General features: G+C 43.6%; 1 protein-coding gene across 1 annotated transcript in view; it reads right to left on the bottom strand.

Moving 5' to 3' along the window:
• epas1a (endothelial PAS domain protein 1a) overlaps nucleotides 1–16821 on the bottom strand; it is a 21296-nt gene extending 4475 nt beyond the window's left edge. Inside the window, exons 1-11 of the mRNA XM_076999726.1 lie at nucleotides 16239–16821; nucleotides 9956–10146; nucleotides 7451–7596; nucleotides 7225–7309; nucleotides 6269–6387; nucleotides 5947–6149; nucleotides 4411–4517; nucleotides 1511–1658; nucleotides 1217–1413; nucleotides 177–343; nucleotides 1–50 (exon numbers count right to left, since the gene is read on the bottom strand). The exon at nucleotides 1–50 is cut by the window's left edge and continues 58 nt beyond it. Coding sequence (XP_076855841.1) covers nucleotides 1–50; nucleotides 177–343; nucleotides 1217–1413; nucleotides 1511–1658; nucleotides 4411–4517; nucleotides 5947–6149; nucleotides 6269–6387; nucleotides 7225–7309; nucleotides 7451–7596; nucleotides 9956–10146; nucleotides 16239–16264 — 1439 coding nt within the window. The 5' untranslated portion in view covers nucleotides 16265–16821. The remainder of the gene's footprint in view (nucleotides 51–176; nucleotides 344–1216; nucleotides 1414–1510; nucleotides 1659–4410; nucleotides 4518–5946; nucleotides 6150–6268; nucleotides 6388–7224; nucleotides 7310–7450; nucleotides 7597–9955; nucleotides 10147–16238) is intronic.
• Nucleotides 16822–17147: the final 326 nt, after the last annotated feature.

Raw genomic sequence — 17147 nt, 5'->3', positions numbered from 1 at the left:
TTCAGCTCCACCTCTCTGCTGCCATAATAATCTCCTCCTGAAGCGACAGACTGAGGACAGCAAGCGTAACAAGAGAGCCACGCCAATACGTTAATGCTTATGACAGTTCCACAACGCACCGGGATAACCAACGGTGCGAGTGTGACGAGGGCCAGGGGCAGGAGGGGGGCTCGTACCGTGGGGCAGCTGTCATGTTTGCTCAGGGTGGGCGTGGGGCCTGAGGGGGCTTTAGCCATGCTGCCCTCAGAACCGGGCTGGGGAGAATCGGCCTTCCACAGCTTACTGACTGTAGCCTCAGTGGAGTCATCGTAGAACACAGCTGGCTCCTCAAACTCGGGACTTCCTGTGAAAGTGGGGCGAGGAGCACAGATGTCAGAGAAGGCCACTAGTGCCACAGGGGAACCTTAAATCGAACCCTAAAACTGGAGGCTATCTGAACACTGCTTGATATGCAATGATTAATAACAAGGGTACAAAAATCCCACAAGGCGTGGCTAATATATACTATCATATGCGTTAAGCTCATTTCATGCTGTAGCTACAATGTAGTATATAGGTTAAGTGTGCATTATGCAACACTGTAATACAATGGGGGTTAGGATGCAAAATGAGTAATGAGAGTTTCGAATGTGAAAAAAGGAAACACCACATGTTAAAAGTCACCACAGTTAGTTTGATTCCACTGCATGCCGGTGGAAAAAAAAAATGTGACGATAAGTGAATTAGCATACCCACTCACACGTGAACCAGTACCACCACACAAGACCAGTCAACAGTGCACACATGAAAACAAATAACAATGATTAAAAATCATTGTATTTATGCAAATGTTTATTCAAAATCAAACAAAACAACAAAACCAAGTATATTTTTAGTCTGTAATTAGTACAACAGGTCATGTGCCTGTGCTTAGTCAAACAAAGCGCACTTTGCTGTAGAGCAGAGAAATCCAATCAACGCGTTTCCTCTGAGATATCACACAATGTGCGCCCTGCCGCAAAGCCAAGCTACAACCAAGCCACCGTACAAAAGCCCTGCTGCTGCAAAGCATCTGGGAGGAACACTGCAGGTGCATGCGGTGAGATTCCGAGGTAGAGAACGGGAGTATTAATAGAAGTTCACGCATGCAGGAGGGTGGTGGACATGCCATCGAGGTACGGGGTGGAGTACAGACTGAAGTTGTAAGGGTAGAAGTTGTGGCGCGTGGCATTCTGACCAAAGTCCAGGGCAATGATGGTGTCGCCCGGTGTGGGCGCAAACTTGGCAATCTCCTCGGGTTCCTCCTTGAGCTTGGGGAAGAGCACGCCGGCCGTGTCCGTGCATCCCTGGAGGAAGGCTTGGCTTGCAGCTTGGGGCTTGAACAGCGCCTCTGTCTGGTCCATGGAGAAGATGGTGGACTTCTCGTTGATGCCACTGAAACAGACACAACAGCAGTGACAGCCATGTTGGGGGGACGGCGCTTTCGGCGGTGGTCGGGACAATGCAAGCTGGACCCGTCTGTTCACCTCACCTCAGGACGTAGTTGATGCACACGATGCCCTGCGGCTGAGAATTGCGGTTGTTGTAGATCACGGTGCCCTGCGTCTCAATCCACACGTAGCCGCCGTGCTTAGCCAGCATCCGATAGCAGCCGCTCACCACCTGCCCCTTAGCACACACTAAACACAGGGGGGCAGAAGGAGTGTGTGAAGGGGCACCAAACAAAGCACAGACACACACACACACACTTTCCTACCAAATACACAAAATAATGATTATGAATTATATAGTTCACTTTTTGCCAACAACTGCAGGAGCTTCAGGTTTATATTGGCAAGTGGTTCATCCATGTGAGTTGGACATAAATAATTTGTCATAATACGAAACATACAAATACATAACAAAACATATAATTGCAATGCATCAGCCAGATTTTAGCAGTTATTAATTCGTTTTTCAGTTTAAGAGCTACCAAAATCGAAATAATTGCAATTAGTCTTTTGAAAGTTTTTTTTTTTAAAACATGGACTAAATCATAGTGTTTGTTGTCTGTGAGGTGATTGTTACACATTTCTGGGCATGTGATGCAAATACCTGGTCCCTCTCAGATTTTAATTTGTTTCTGGGGACAGTTAACAGCCCCTGAAATTCAAGGCCTGAATTTGAACTTGACGTTCTTGCATTATGAAGAGGACAAATGCACTCAGTAATGGATGCTGAAGCCTCATTATATAAAGCCTGGTGAGTGCTAATATTTTAAAATCTATTTTGCACCTTACAGGCCACCACAGAAGAGGCCAGCACTGGTATAATATGTGTTCTGTCCTAGTGAGAAAAACAAGATGTTTTTCCTGAAAAAGCTGCAGGTGACTCAGATAGGTGACCAGCGAATTGTGATAGTGAGGTGTGAAGATTAATTGTGTCCAGAAAGGGAATTTCTTATTTCTCAAGCAGGGTTAATGTGTGTAGTGAAAGCAGCCCAGAAGGAAGAGCTGTGGGTTACCAACCGGAAGGTTGTGGGTTTAAATGCCATGCAGCTGCAGTGGCACTGAAGGCCACGCCTTGTTTGAGGCCATGCAGATAACTTATTTTAATGTGGATTCACACTCAAACCGATCCATGTAACATGTGATTGTGTATGTCAGTCACACTCATGAGTTGAGAAAGCACAACATCGCACACAACGATTGTTAACAGTTAACAGGTCGAGTTGCCTTGTTAAACCTGTGACCACTGGTAGAACATAAAGAAGTCAGAATTAACATTCAAGCCATTTTCACGATCCAGACCCAGTTGTTCAGTAATATCAAATATGCAATCTGTGACCTATGAATGCATCCCACAAGCACAGTACATTATTTAAGTATTCAGTTGCTGACATGTTGATTTGATTATGTACTCTGGCCCAATGGATTTGAAATCAATGAGCGTAAAGTAAAAGTGCAGTCTACCAGCTTTTCGGTCAAGCATATGTATGCATGTATTAATGCTCCTTTCAGCCTCTCAATACTGGACGTAAGCATGAATGTGTCAGAGGCTACCATAAATATAACCTTAGCCAAGCATAACCTCAGAAGGTCCACCAAAACATGCAACCACTGGTAAACAACCAGAACAGAAGGGTCAGTTTACAGACCTCAGTCTCATGTGAGTGGTATTAACTATTGTTAGTGGTATTAACTATTTACTAATGACCTTAAACTGGAATAAAGCAAGAAGAGGAAACCTCGCTTACAGGCCAAGCGTGTCATCGAGTGGCACTGAATGGAAAGAGCTGCTGGGGTTTCTGTCCTGCATGGTTTGCACCCCACTTAGAGCGAGGGGGAGGGGGGGGTTACCAGGGTACTGCGGGGGTCGTCAGGGTCATTCTTGGGGCTAACAGGCTAACAGTCACGCGGTGGTACCTGATACTGCGGAACGCACTCTCAATGAAAAGAGTCGTGGAGTACAGAAAAGCCCAAGAGGCTGCTGAGACACACTGAGCAAGTGTATCCAAACTGAATGGCAAGAGGGGACCTGAGATCCCACAGAGCACAGTGGGTTGTGAATGTAAAATGCATTAAGATGACTTGTGCACCTTTCTATCCAAAGAAAGCATCAATCAGGCACATTATTGCTGAAAAATAGAACTAAGGTCTTGACCATGTGTGTTTTTACTGGATCTGTGGCTAGATTCGTCAGCTAAGGCATAACCCCCCTGCCCCCACGCCATTTAAACATTAAATGCTATTAAGCAACAGCAGAACATTTGCACTGTGGCATCTGCTCAACAAATAAATAGTGTGACGCAATAAAGCTTTTTGAGTTTATAAATAACTCAACAACTCCTTGACCCGAGCGGGACATCTGCGTTCAGCCCTCAGTGAGCCTGCTGGAAGTGACTCGTTTCCAGGGAAGTGGAGGGCACCCGTCTCACGGGATAAGGAGCACGGATCTCCACGCAGGGCCGAGCAGTGCGAGCTTCTGGGGCTCCGTCACAAGGACACGGCCAGTCGGTCGGTCAGCTCCAGGTGAGGTCATAGGGCGTCGTCAGGCAGGGAACTACTGATGGCTTCCAGCGTGTTTCATGACAGTGAACAGTGTGTGTGGGAGCGAGTGAGAGCGGATGTGAGATCATAATGGTGCTTGTTCTTGTTTTATTGCTGTTTTTTAATAGAAATGTGTTTAAAGTAGTGCTGTCAATTCCAGGTGCCGCGATTAAAAGTCCTCACCAGGATTTTGCTCAAGCTTGCTAGATTTTCTAATTAGCAATCCAGGTCAAATTAGTGGAATCAACACAATCCAGGAAGCCTGAACAAAATCCTGGTGAGGACTTTTAATCGCGGCACCTGGAATTGACAGCACTAGTTTAAAGAACTGTTGCTGTGCTTTTTCCTTTAAAGGTATAAATTTGTTTAACCAAGTGGTCAAACTGAGAAGGTTTTTGCTTACGATTCTGATGGCTCTTGGTCATGTTGCCTGAATCCAGCGCATGGTAGAAGTCATAGGCCGAGCGCCCCACCAAGTCCTCTGGTCTGTAGCCCACCAGAGCTCTCACCCTGTAGAAGATGGATTGCACTCAATTAAGTAATCGTTATACTCATTCCATATTTTCATTATCATTCCCTCTCTTGATCATGTTTGAAGATTTGCTTGCACTGACAACATTATTTCCTATACTGTAGAGATTGTGAGTGTTGAGGCTGTTAAATATGTGAGAATGTTCTAGAACAAAAGATACAACCATGACCTCCACCACATAGCTCGTGAGAAAACAGGTCAATCAGTCCACTAAATGACCTGTGAGGCCGGAAGCCAAGGCAAACTCCTGCATCTCTTCAGAACAAACTGCAACAATCAGACTGTTTTCTGGGACAATAAATCTTTCTTTCTTGTTCTTTTTCTTTTTTTTTTACCGCTTCTTGCCTTTGATATGTTTTTGAGTGTGTTCCAGTAACAGACCATCCCTTAATCCACTGTATATTAATGCACTGCTTTTGCAGACCATACCTCATTTTTGTGTGACTGATTTCAGTGCAGTAAGCAGTTAGAGTCATTAAACTCACCAGAGCCATCCACAGCACATCAGAAAGATGAAAAGGACCTTTGAAATGAACGCCTCCATCCTTAATCAAGTCTCCTCCATTTATTTCTCTCAGTGATCAATATCATCATCTTGCTGTTGGTCTGCTGTGATTGCTACTGATCACAGAGCATGCCTCATTTTGTATCTGAAATTTCCTTAGCACAATTGCAAATCCTTAACACTCTAGTCCTGATCCATAACACGCTCCTCCCTCCACTCCAATGGCAGTAGAGCTTAATGAGCACAAACATGTCACCTGTTATATACAAAACAAACTTAATTAAAGCACCACTGCTCCTGTGGGAAATGGTCCGTTTTCCATGAATCCAGCATTGCGCTGGATTTAGCTGCAAATGAGCTGTAGGTATTTATCTCTGACTCCGACACCAGCACATGAGAATCACAGCAGGGTGACACCCGGCACCGACGACTGTGTCCCAGTGGCTCATATCACCAGCTCGCCGTGACCTGGACGGACTGCACAGTGTGTGGCAGACCTGGACCAAGTCCTGTCCCTCTCATCCACAGCCACACATGCCCGTTATGTAAGAGAGCAGCTGCTACTTACTGGAGACTTCCAGAGGTCAACCTACTCTAATAGACAGCCCTGCTAATCACTTTCCCTTATTACACAGCGTGATAACAACACAGGCAGTGCCATAACTATTGTGTCACAGAGGGGATTAGAGATAAGAATGCCAGCCTATTTTTGGTGTACACACATGACAAAGGTTAAACATTGCTGACATTCATTTATATAAATGCAAAAATTAGGTTTTGGGGATATTTGATACACAAAAACAGAAAAATGTTCTCACACAGGCACGCACGCACGCATGCACACACACACACACACACACACACACACACACACACACACAAACACACACACGTGTACATGCCTCTCATCACAGTAGGTGAACTTCATGTCCATGCTGTGCCGGCTCATGAAGGTCTTGCTGTCGAGGGGCATGTCCATGCTGGGGGGGTGGGGGATGGGCTCACACAACATTACCACACAGGTCACCGGCGGCTCGCTGAAGCTGCACAGGACGTTAGGAGGACGGCTGGTGTACACCTTCAGATGGCCCGTACAGTGCAGCACCTGAGGGAGGAGGAGAACACTGCATGAGGCCCAGAGAAGAAGGCCGGCCCTTACTGTGTGTGTGTGTGTGTGTGTGTGTGTGTGTGTGTGTGTGTGTGTGTTTAGGCGAGTGTCCTCACCTTCCACCCAGCTGATTTAAGGTTGACAGTACGTCCTCTGCTGGTCACAGTGCACTTCATCCTCATGAAGAAATCTCTCTCCATGTTCACCTCCTTACATCTCCGCACATACACGGTCCCTAATAACCAGAGCGCAGCAATGTTAGGAGAGCATTCATACTTTCATTTGCTTTTGGACCTTGTCCATACATCCATACACAAATGTTCTAACTGTCTTTGGTAGTAAATGGCCTGTATTCATTAAAGGCAGAGATCTTTGGTCTTTGTTTAGTGACTGGGTCATGGGTAAAGGGTCAAAGTGCAGTTGGACTGAGCAGACCTGCAGAAACCTCTGCTACAGTATAACCAGTCTGCTGTTCAATCTCAGGGAGATTATATTCAAGCAGCCAATCAAAAGCCAGAAAATAATGTCTCCCAACAGCACCAAGGCTGACCAGGTCAAATGACAGAATGGAAGAGATAGAGGGAGCTTATGATAGAAAGATGGGTGAGGAACTGGGAAGAAAGCAGAGAAGATGAAAGGAGATCACAGGAGATTAGAAAGAGAATAGAAGAGTCCAGGGACAGTGTCCAGGGAGCTCACTGTAAGTCTACATAAGATCAGAGAAACCCTGATGATGAACCCAGCATTAGTGTTTCAGTAACCCTGCGTGAAGACTATGAGCCTTGAAAAGCATCAGAGTTTGGCTGCAGGACAACTGAACTAGAGTAACAAACTTCTTAGAAAAGACCACTTAAAGAATGTACGAAATGCATCATCAAAACTGTGATAACGTCATGCATACGGGCATCTTCGTGGTTTCTATGCAAATAGATAAGAAACAGGCTTTCTGCTTTGGGCCATTTGAGGATAAAGATTGACATGGCGATCCAGACTTCGCAAAATGCAAATGAAACAGTGAATAAAAAAGGAACTTTCTCATGTTTCTCACACACGCACACACACACATACACACCTGCTTTGACACTGAGATTCTCTCGGATCTCCTCATGATCGCAAGGGTGTGTGAAATCAAAGATGCTATGTCCTGTTAGCTCCACCTGAAAGTGGTTTAAAGTGATCATTAAGTTTATATCAGCGATGTTGTCACAGTGGCTCAGTGACTCAGCAGAAATATCCAGCCTTTCTCTGCAACTGAAATCTGGGTGTATTTGAGTGATGCCAAATCTAAAGGGCCTCACCTGTGTCAGTCCAATGAATTTAGTGACGTTCTCTGAGAGGAAGATCATGTCTCCTTCTGATGTCACCACCAGAACAAAACCCTGCAGAGCCTTTAGGTACAGAGTGTCCATCTGTATGTCCTCCTTTGGCTGTCTGTTCACACAGCCTGGCATTGACAGATAAATAAGAAACAAAAACGCTTCAAGGTTAGACTTTAGAACTTGTGTTTATGTGTTTGTGTGTGTGTGTATGTGTGTGTGTGTTGATATCGTTTTTCTTTCTCTTGCTAAAAAACGTCTTCAACTCAACACTTTCCTGCAGTCTTGAAAGACAAACATACAAAAGATTATACAAACACAGAAACAGAAATACACACGGAAACACAAAACACACATACAATGTGAAGAATGCTTATGTATATTGTTTCCGTTATACGCTTATTCAAATTACAAAAAAAATAAAAAATCTAAGCAGTGACAACTTTCATCAAAGTCGCTGAAATTCTACAAAAAAATATAAAAATCTTTATCTACGTAATTTACCATGAGAAATGAAAAAAACCTCACATGTAACATAAGCAGAGTGGAGATGCACACGATATCACTGAACAATCTCAAGAACTTGAGGCAATAATTAAAGCTATAGGCCCCATACTGGGAGGTGGAGACCTGCTTCCCCTCTGATAAGAGCTTCCTTCCCCGACTGGCTCTTTGACCCCACCTGGTCGCTGGCATTGTCCCGGCTACACAAGAAGACTGCTGCAGGCAGAGGGCCAAACTACTGCTTGAGTTTTCAGCCCCCAGCCATTCGACAGGGCTTTGCCCCACCATGCATGGCACTTGTGCCGGCCCAGCTAGCCTGGCCCAGCTCCAGGCTAAGATACGCTCCACATTCTTTCATAACTCTCTGTCAGTCTCCGTCAAGAGTGTGAAAAGCTGTCCCACTTCACGCCCTTGTCTCATTGCATTCTTAAGGGATTTATATCCCTGCTCTCTTGGGTGAGCGAATTTAAATTCATTTGTTCGTTCATTTCAATACAGATGACATAAACAAAAAACTAAAACCAAACAAAAGCTAACACTGTGAGGTATGACGCATTGCTTGTCGTGTGAAAAAAACTGGGGCTAGTTACATAACACTTTATATAAACATTTGCATGTAAGTAAAGACAACAAAGACCTTGTAAGGTCCCATGTATTGGGACCTTGTAAGAAATCCACAATTGAGTTTAAATTATTTTGTCCTAACAAAGAAAAGAAAAGAAAAGAAAAGAAAAGAAAATCTACTGCTCTATAAAATATGGTGGAGATAGTTACTGCGTGTACAGCTGCCTGATCCAGTATGTAGAGCTGCCCAATCCAGTACATAGAACTTGGCTTATCCAGTATGTCTAGCTGCCTGATCCAGTACATATAGCTGCCTGATCCAGTATATAGTTTTCCCAAAAGCGTAGTGTTAAGATCGTCTTAAATGAGAGAGATACTTACTCTACCATTCAAAGAGGATCGTGTTATGATGCTTTCGCGAAACCCTGGACCATACTGAGTACTTCGCTTACTGAATACAGAACCAGTTTACTTACTGAAGACAGAACCAGTTCACTTACTGAAGACAGAACCAGTTCACTTACTGAAGACAGAGGGCAAAAGGCTTTTGAAAGATCCAGGTTGAACCCGTAAGTTTGGTGAGGTCTGTAAGTTACACAAACCACAAACGATTTGCTGCCAGGTCCTACATATAATTATTTTAGATTAAGCTAATTTGCACATTTACATGTGAGATTCAACTTTGTCGGAAGTGACAATGTACTAAAATAAAGTTTTAATCTTGTGCCTAAAGTTTCTCCAACCTTAACCAAAGACCACAATTGATGAGCCCTTTCATAATTTTCTGCAAAAGGACTATATCTATGAAACAAATCAATGCAACATATGTGCACCACCAAAAAGGTCCTCTGAAGTAATATAAATGAACCCCCCCAACACACACAAACACCCACACACACTATGTAGCCCCAGGGTGATATTTTATGTAGTTATGTCTGACTAGACATATTTATGCCTTACATAATATATTGCTGAACAGCATATGACACCAGCTTGAGGCATTACTAATAAATCATATGAATATGTCTACAGACCTCTCATACAAAATCAGGTGAGATTTCATTATACAGACATTAAGAGTGCTGCTTATTGTCTCTCGTATTGGGCTTCATATTATTACAATTAAATCCAGAATGCAATATTATTCATCTTTCATTTCCTTTACAGGAGGGCAATATTGCATCTGCTCTTCCTCAACGCAAAGTAAACAGATCACACCCAAGGTTACAGCAAGGAAGCAGCCATGATATACAGTAAAACTAAAGCACATACCTACACCATACACACACACACACACACACACACACACACACACACACACACACACACACACACACACCTTAGTAGACAGGCCTGAGTGTCGTGATAGATATCTGGTGTGTGTGTGTGTGTGTGTGTGTGTGTGAGTGAGTCCCAAACCTGATGCTAGAAGCTTGCGTGTGCGGAGGAAGCTGAGGGTCAGTCTCATGATGGAGGCTTTGTCCAGGTGTGTGCAGATGGTGCGGGGAAGGGGCAGCTGGTGTGCTAGCTCGTAAAACACCTCCGTCTCTTTACTGCGCCTGCAGCGAGCGGCATCACGAGACTTCTCCTTCCGCCGCTCCGACGGGTGCCTGGTGACACAGGTCAAAGGTCAACACATTCAGTCGTGTGAGGATATCAGAGTGCATGCCAACCACAAAATTCCCTGAACAACAACAGCTCTATCTATAAAACATGATGGCTATTCCAGGCATCAGCCCTTGATTGTACTGCAGCCCAGAGCCAGAATGTCTGATGGGCTTTTCCGGCCAGTACCTGTGGAGGCTGCGAGTGCTTCCTGTTTATCTGAAGGAAATGACGGGAGGACACACTGCCCTCATCGCCATCACAATGTGGGGAGGCAGACAACAATATGAACGACATGTCCGATATAAAACTGGACAGCAAATGCGTGGGTGAGATCATTATGACATTTTGTTGCTCTTAACATACAGGTTCTAGTCATATCCATGGACCTTCTGGGCTCGGTTCAGTGTTTAGACAGTTGTGCCGGACTGGCATTTGGCAGAATGCGATTTGTTCTTAAAAGTCCTGAAGGTTAAACAACATCATTGATCAAATATAATGACTAATAAATAGAATATGTTAATATAATCATGTATAATATTGTACAATAATTCTCAGGATTTCAGAAGAGTGTACGGTAGCACATGTCAGGGTGTGGGGGGAGGGGGGGCATATGATTTGTTGCTTTATAAGGGTTAAGAGATCCTGCATTGTAAGAGGATATGAAATAACATGCCAGGCAAACAGCACTGCGGTCTGTGGCTTCTCATCTTGGCTTTAGAAAGTGTGGCAGAGAGAGATGAACTCCACGTGCCCCGAGCGTGGTACACCACCGCGGTCAGTGCCACACTCGCTGTTACACTCCGAGCAACTCGCAGAGAGACAACGTACGACGACGGCAAAGCCACTGCACGTCAGAGCGCAGCCATGACTGTGTGGGGCTGCTGGTCGGAGGTCTTGTCCCAGCACACGGTGTTCAGAACATAGAACCACATTATAATACATCTAGCAGCAGAAACAAAGTCCCTCTAACAACCATCAGTTTCTCCCTCAGTTTTCCTCCCCCAAGATAACAGTTATCTATGTTGATTGCCCCATAACGTATTAAAGATCTACAGGGACAACTCGATCTCAAGTATTTTTGCTGAATATTTTAGAATTGTGTAAACAGTTCCAGAAGAGGAGAATGATTTCCATATATTTTTTAAGAACAGAATGTCAAAAGAATGAAGCACCATGTCCAGAAAGACAATTAACCCTTCATTTCACAGTTATTAAAAGATATTTCCAACGATAAAATAATTTTGCGGGATTAAACCATTTTGCCTAGGACGTCCTTATCCTGATCGCGGGGCCTTATCCCAGGGGCTCGCCATGCGAGCCATGTGTTTGCTCAACAACTCATGACTCAGGTGAGCTCTCTGAACCTCAAACACCATCATCGGAACACACAGCATGTTCCTGCAATCTGCAGAGAAACACAGACTATTTTCCTTGATAAAGTAAAAGATCTACATAAACTGTCAATTATTTTAAGAGGTGTAATATATCACCTTGTTTTAACATCTGAACCATGGGACAAATCAGTGCAAGACCTAACAACTTGCAATCAATAAGCTTGTGCTTGGGGGAAGGCTATGGTTTAGCGTGAGGATGAACCTGCAGACAGAGGAAACCTGGTAAGGAGGTGATGAAGCATGGATGAAGATACATGGTGTAAAAGGAGAGAGGACAGCTACTCAACAATCGCTGCCTTCTCCAGACACAGCTGCAACCTCTGATTGCATTAGACGCAGCCCGGTATCTCAGGTCCTCTGCAGTTGCATGCATTTGCTTTCGAGAGCTCAAAAGTCACTGATTTCACTATAAATTGATTTAATAGATAAACTGTTCTCAGTAAACACACAGACCTAGTAAGATGTGCTTGGAGGTTCTGTGGTCAGCTCAGACTTGAGGACGTGAGCTATTCTCAGACTGTTAACAACTGTCGCTCAGGCGGGACCAAAAATATTTGATAAATAACAGAAGTATGATAATTATCCCCAAACAAAAATGAAACTCAATGAGTTCATATGATAATGGTAAAGTAAAAGGAATCAGGAGAATAACCAGCTTTATTGTAAGTACACAGAACTGTGGGTCATGCCTACACTCTGCCTGGTCCTAACAACTCCATTAACCAAATGGAAAAAGAACACTTTGAGCGCTTCTACCATTTTTTCTGCCAACATGTTTTTGTATAATCATGAGAACATTTGGTCCCCATAATAAGCCACATTAATGCCCACACACAGAGATGCTCATCTGTCTGTGTGTGGATGTGTGTGTGCACTTTATTCTAAGATTTTAATGAGAAGGTGTGACATCTCTGTCTCCTGGCTTCACTGTTTATCACACATACTCAAACACACATGCACAACAGAGCTATAAAGATCATGGGCACCAACTGCCTTATATCATGTTACACATATTTCTCAGTTCAGATTCTGTACAATGATAAAGGTATAATAAACACACAGTACATGACTTGGTCATGCAACTACACATTCACTTTGCAAGTAGACAAAATACTTACTGGATAGAAACATAATTAAAATGACAACCACATACAATTTATAAATACACTCTCTCTCTCTCTCTTTCTCTCTCTCTCTCTCTCTCTCACACACACACACACATACACACACACACTGACTGGCTATAGTACCTGCGACTGAACGAATAAACCACAGGATGCCCAAAACAGCGTGTATGTGAGTGGTGTGCTTGGCTGGAACTGTGCAGTGTCTGTGCAGCGGTCTGCTCTCTCCTTAACCTCATTCGTCCCAGCACAGGGCACTGAGCACAGGCCCTACACAGGCTGCTGCGGCCAGGGCCCAAGACCCCATGCTTTCCCCATCTGCAGATGGCCTCCCCAGGTCTGCGCTCCAGACACCTCTGGCTCGGGCAGGCCAGAGAGCTTCTGGATACGTGCAGTGGAGGAATTTGTACGTCGCTGTAATATTCGATAAAAGAGAAACGGCAGGTCAGATGGAGCAAAACATTGTGCTGTTAGCACATTTGACATGTCTGTATTACTCGGACATGTCATGGACCGCCCCATTGACACGGTGATTACCCTGAGAATTCATTACGAAATGACAGCTATTTACTAGCCACTCCCCTATTCGCCTTAGTGACTGCCTTTGATTAAGTGTGTAAATCAAGTACTCTGTGGACAGTTAAGGTGAAATGTAAGTATAACTGTTCATGTAGCTGTTTGTGTTGTTTGGGGACAGGAATGAAAGAAAGAAAGAAAGAAAGAAAGAAAGAAAGAAAGAAAGAAAGAAAGAAAGGGAAAGTCAGAAGTTGTCACTGTTTAATATGATTGGTGCTTAACAAGTAGCTACAGATGACAAAGTGTACCTATCCTCTGTACCCTAAGGCTTTTTATATACTTGATTGGCAAGAAGAAGAAAAAACAGCCAGTCACATGACTGCTGAGATGACCTTTGGCCCTTTTCTCACTCACTCTCTCCTCTCTTAACAAGATTACACCAGAATTCAAAGCCAAATCTCAGATCATACAGAGGCTCCATTCACACACACACTGGTTTTTGACAGGATTGTTTTGTCTCAGCTGTGTTTATGACAATGATTACCACACTAATCTACTGAAGAAAGAAATTATTTATAACCTACATGGTTAATAGGTCTCAAGATGCTACAATATTGAACCATATACACTGGAGAATGACAAGGTTAGAGCCTCCTGCAGATAAAGATAAATGTCAGAGCTGACTAAAGAAAGAGAAAGTGATTCTCTCATTTTAACTCAAAATCATTTTTTGTTCTCTTTCTGTTTTTGTCACTCACACACACACGCACTCACACACACACACACACACACACACACACACACACACACACACACACACACACACACACACACACACACACACACACACACACACACACACACACACACACACACACACACACACACACAAAACACACAACACACTCCCCGGCCATCTCATCTTCCAAGGGGACAATTTAGCGCAAAGTTCACACTCTGAAGACATCAGCCTAAATTATAGAGTTGACAATGGAATTGCCGCAACGTGAGCCGAACTGAATGTGAATCGGCAAAAAGGCCAACAGTCTGCTGAAGTGGCGGGCAGAGGAGCGGAGGCAGACGCAGCCTTCACGTGTCTCCGCCAGACTGTCCTCACCGCCTGCCTCTCTGTGCTTTTCCACACTCTGAAAGGGAGGTGAACAATTACCTGCTAATCTCCATCTGCACTGGAACATTATGTCCCTGCTAGCAAGACACTGATGGCCTAAGCACTGAGAACAAATCAGTCCTTCTTTAAACGTCCCTTAGGCATATGAAGACAGAAGCAGATTACCCCCCATTATTACCACTCCTGGTGTCTAACTATCATTCTTCAACATTTGATATCTCAATGTAAACGTTGACTCTGCATTATGGATTCATTACAAATACAACCACCATATACTTAAAGTAGCAAATTACAAGAAAAAAACTGTAAAATGCGTAGTGCACAAAATGCATAAAGCAAAGTATGAGTTGTGAATGACACAGTGATGGACAGTGGTGGATTGTGAATATGGGATCTCCCCATGTGAAGGTGGGAAAAACAACAAAAAAAAGGCACTCAGATTGTCACCACATAAAATACAGAACAAGAAATACAGAACAAGACTTTTCTTCAGTGCACACACACACACACACACACACACACACACACACACACACACACCTACACACACACACGCAGAGAGAGAGAGAGAGAGAGAGAGAGAGAGAGAGAGAGAGAGAGAGAGAGAGGTAGGGAAGCACGTTTATTTACACGTATTACTTAAGTTTACTTAAACATCTGAATTAATGAATTAATATGATTTTTCCTCATTTTTAGTTGATTTCATCACGCGAATCTGCTCATTCACTGTCTTTTTACATTACAAAAGAATCCAATACATAGTGATATAGGAATGTGAAGTCATCAATGTGTATTTTTCCACACAACTAGGCCTTTTTTCTTAACCTGCATTTAATCAAGAGCAAGACAGTTATGTGGACTTGTTTTATTTCAAAGAATATATGCTAGGGTGAACACGACAGAAGAACAGCACGGGCCTAAAGTTATTATAAAATAACTACACAAAGTATAAGATATCTCTACTGGAAAATGGATTTATATACATTATTTGATTTACTTAGCTCGCGGTGACTATCGCTTTACAACTACCAAAATAATAAAAGCAGGAAACTCACTCTTGTCCTATTTTATTTGACGTTCATATAAACTCAGTTACACCTGCAAATCTGTTGTATCTCTTAAAAAGACCCTCCAGGCTATTCACAGCTGCCCATTTGAACTTTAAAACATTAATTTGCTGCTCACGTTTACACGACCGTGTTGGCTTGCTGTAAATAACAATTTGTCTTCTCTTTCCATGTCCGATCTAAACAGGAACACAATGTATTCATTTTTAACTTTGCAAAGGCAAACGTATCAACAAGTAAGTATACGAAAACAACATCAGCTGCCAATACTGACCCACACTCAGTAGGCTACACTTGTTATATTTGTGTGTACTCATGAGTTATCATCGGGATTTGGACAGCCAACTACGGCAACGTAACGATCCCTTTCCAAGTTTTCCTAACACTTTTACCACCTCTGTCCAATTTATCGATTTGATATTGCTCATTAATTAATTTTCATAATCAGTACCGAACCAAATTGTATGTCTTTGCCCCGCGAAAACATCCGCGATACCTACGAGACTGCAGTAGTTCGGTCAAACTTCTTCGCAATTACACCGAAAACAACACGTCAATCAAATTAATAATAAAAAAAGACAAAAAAAGAGACCTGCTACTCTTGAAAGGCGTTAAATTGATGCATGGACCACACGAAGTGGCCCTGTCACACTGTTTGGCCAAAGTTTATTCGAACAGGAATCTGTGGGTTATCAGTGTGTCCAGAAGGCTGTCAGTGTCTGCACTACACGGACCATTGCGCAGCGAATAACACCTCAGATGAAATACACACAATCTACTATAATAAGACACTATAATGCATAACGTAACTGTGCACATATACTGGACGACCGTGATGAAAGGATGAATCCTCGTGGGTCTTACCTTTTCTTTTCTTTTTCAGTAGTCATGGTTTACTAAATTGGAAGACTAGAATCCAAATCAGTTCAGTCAAGGCTCTGGGACAACAGCAACAGCAACTTTTCGAGGTAAAACTCGACCGTATCCACAGGTGGCGTCTGATCAATTATCTCTTCTCTTTGAAGTCCATTATTGGAGTTCAGTGTAATTTTCCATGAATGGTTGAAGTAGTAAGTGCTGGATCGACACAGAGGACCGCACTCCCATGTGAAATAAACGGGCTAAGCGTAGGGAACTTTAAAGGGCAATAACAAGCGTTTTTCTAAGTTCTCCTGTGCCGTACGGCTAGGTGAGTGCCAGTTTGCGTCTCCCAAGCAGTCTCGCAGCGCTCCGCCGGCCCGCTGTCAGACGCCTGCTGGCTGCGCGCACTGATTGGCGACCATTTCATAAAGCGCCTTCCTCTCTGCGCGCTCCTTTCCTCGGTGCGCGCTCCTTTCCTCTCCGCCTCACGTGGGCGAGCTTGAAGTTTGTTCGCTTCTGTCCCTTGGAGAAGGTCGTGCATGCGCCTGACAGCAAAATTAGTACAAATATCGCGTCAAGACGGCGTTAAAGAGCCTAATGCACGCTGCTTAAGGACTAATGTGGAGAGACGCGATTTTAATCCTTGTAACAAAGTGATAATAACATAATTTAAGTATTTTCCGGAACGTGACTGGAATGTGAAGCAATAGTGTGTAATATGGCTAGCCAATTAGCATCTAACCAAACCAGTCCTACAGCTTTTACAGCACCCTAGATAGACTAGAATTTGAGAGCAGGTATGGACACTATCATGTGCATACATATTTTCTAACCATTTAATACCTAAAATATCTCCAAATGACAACCGGAAATATAAAGACTTGCAGCTGACACATGCATGCTGCAAAGCTA

Source organism: Brachyhypopomus gauderio, chromosome 3 (assembly GCF_052324685.1).
Source record: "Brachyhypopomus gauderio isolate BG-103 chromosome 3, BGAUD_0.2, whole genome shotgun sequence".
Classification (NCBI taxonomy): domain Eukaryota; kingdom Metazoa; phylum Chordata; class Actinopteri; order Gymnotiformes; family Hypopomidae; genus Brachyhypopomus; species Brachyhypopomus gauderio.
Note: the sequence above shows the minus strand (reverse complement) of the source record. Positions and strands in the feature narration are given on the sequence as shown.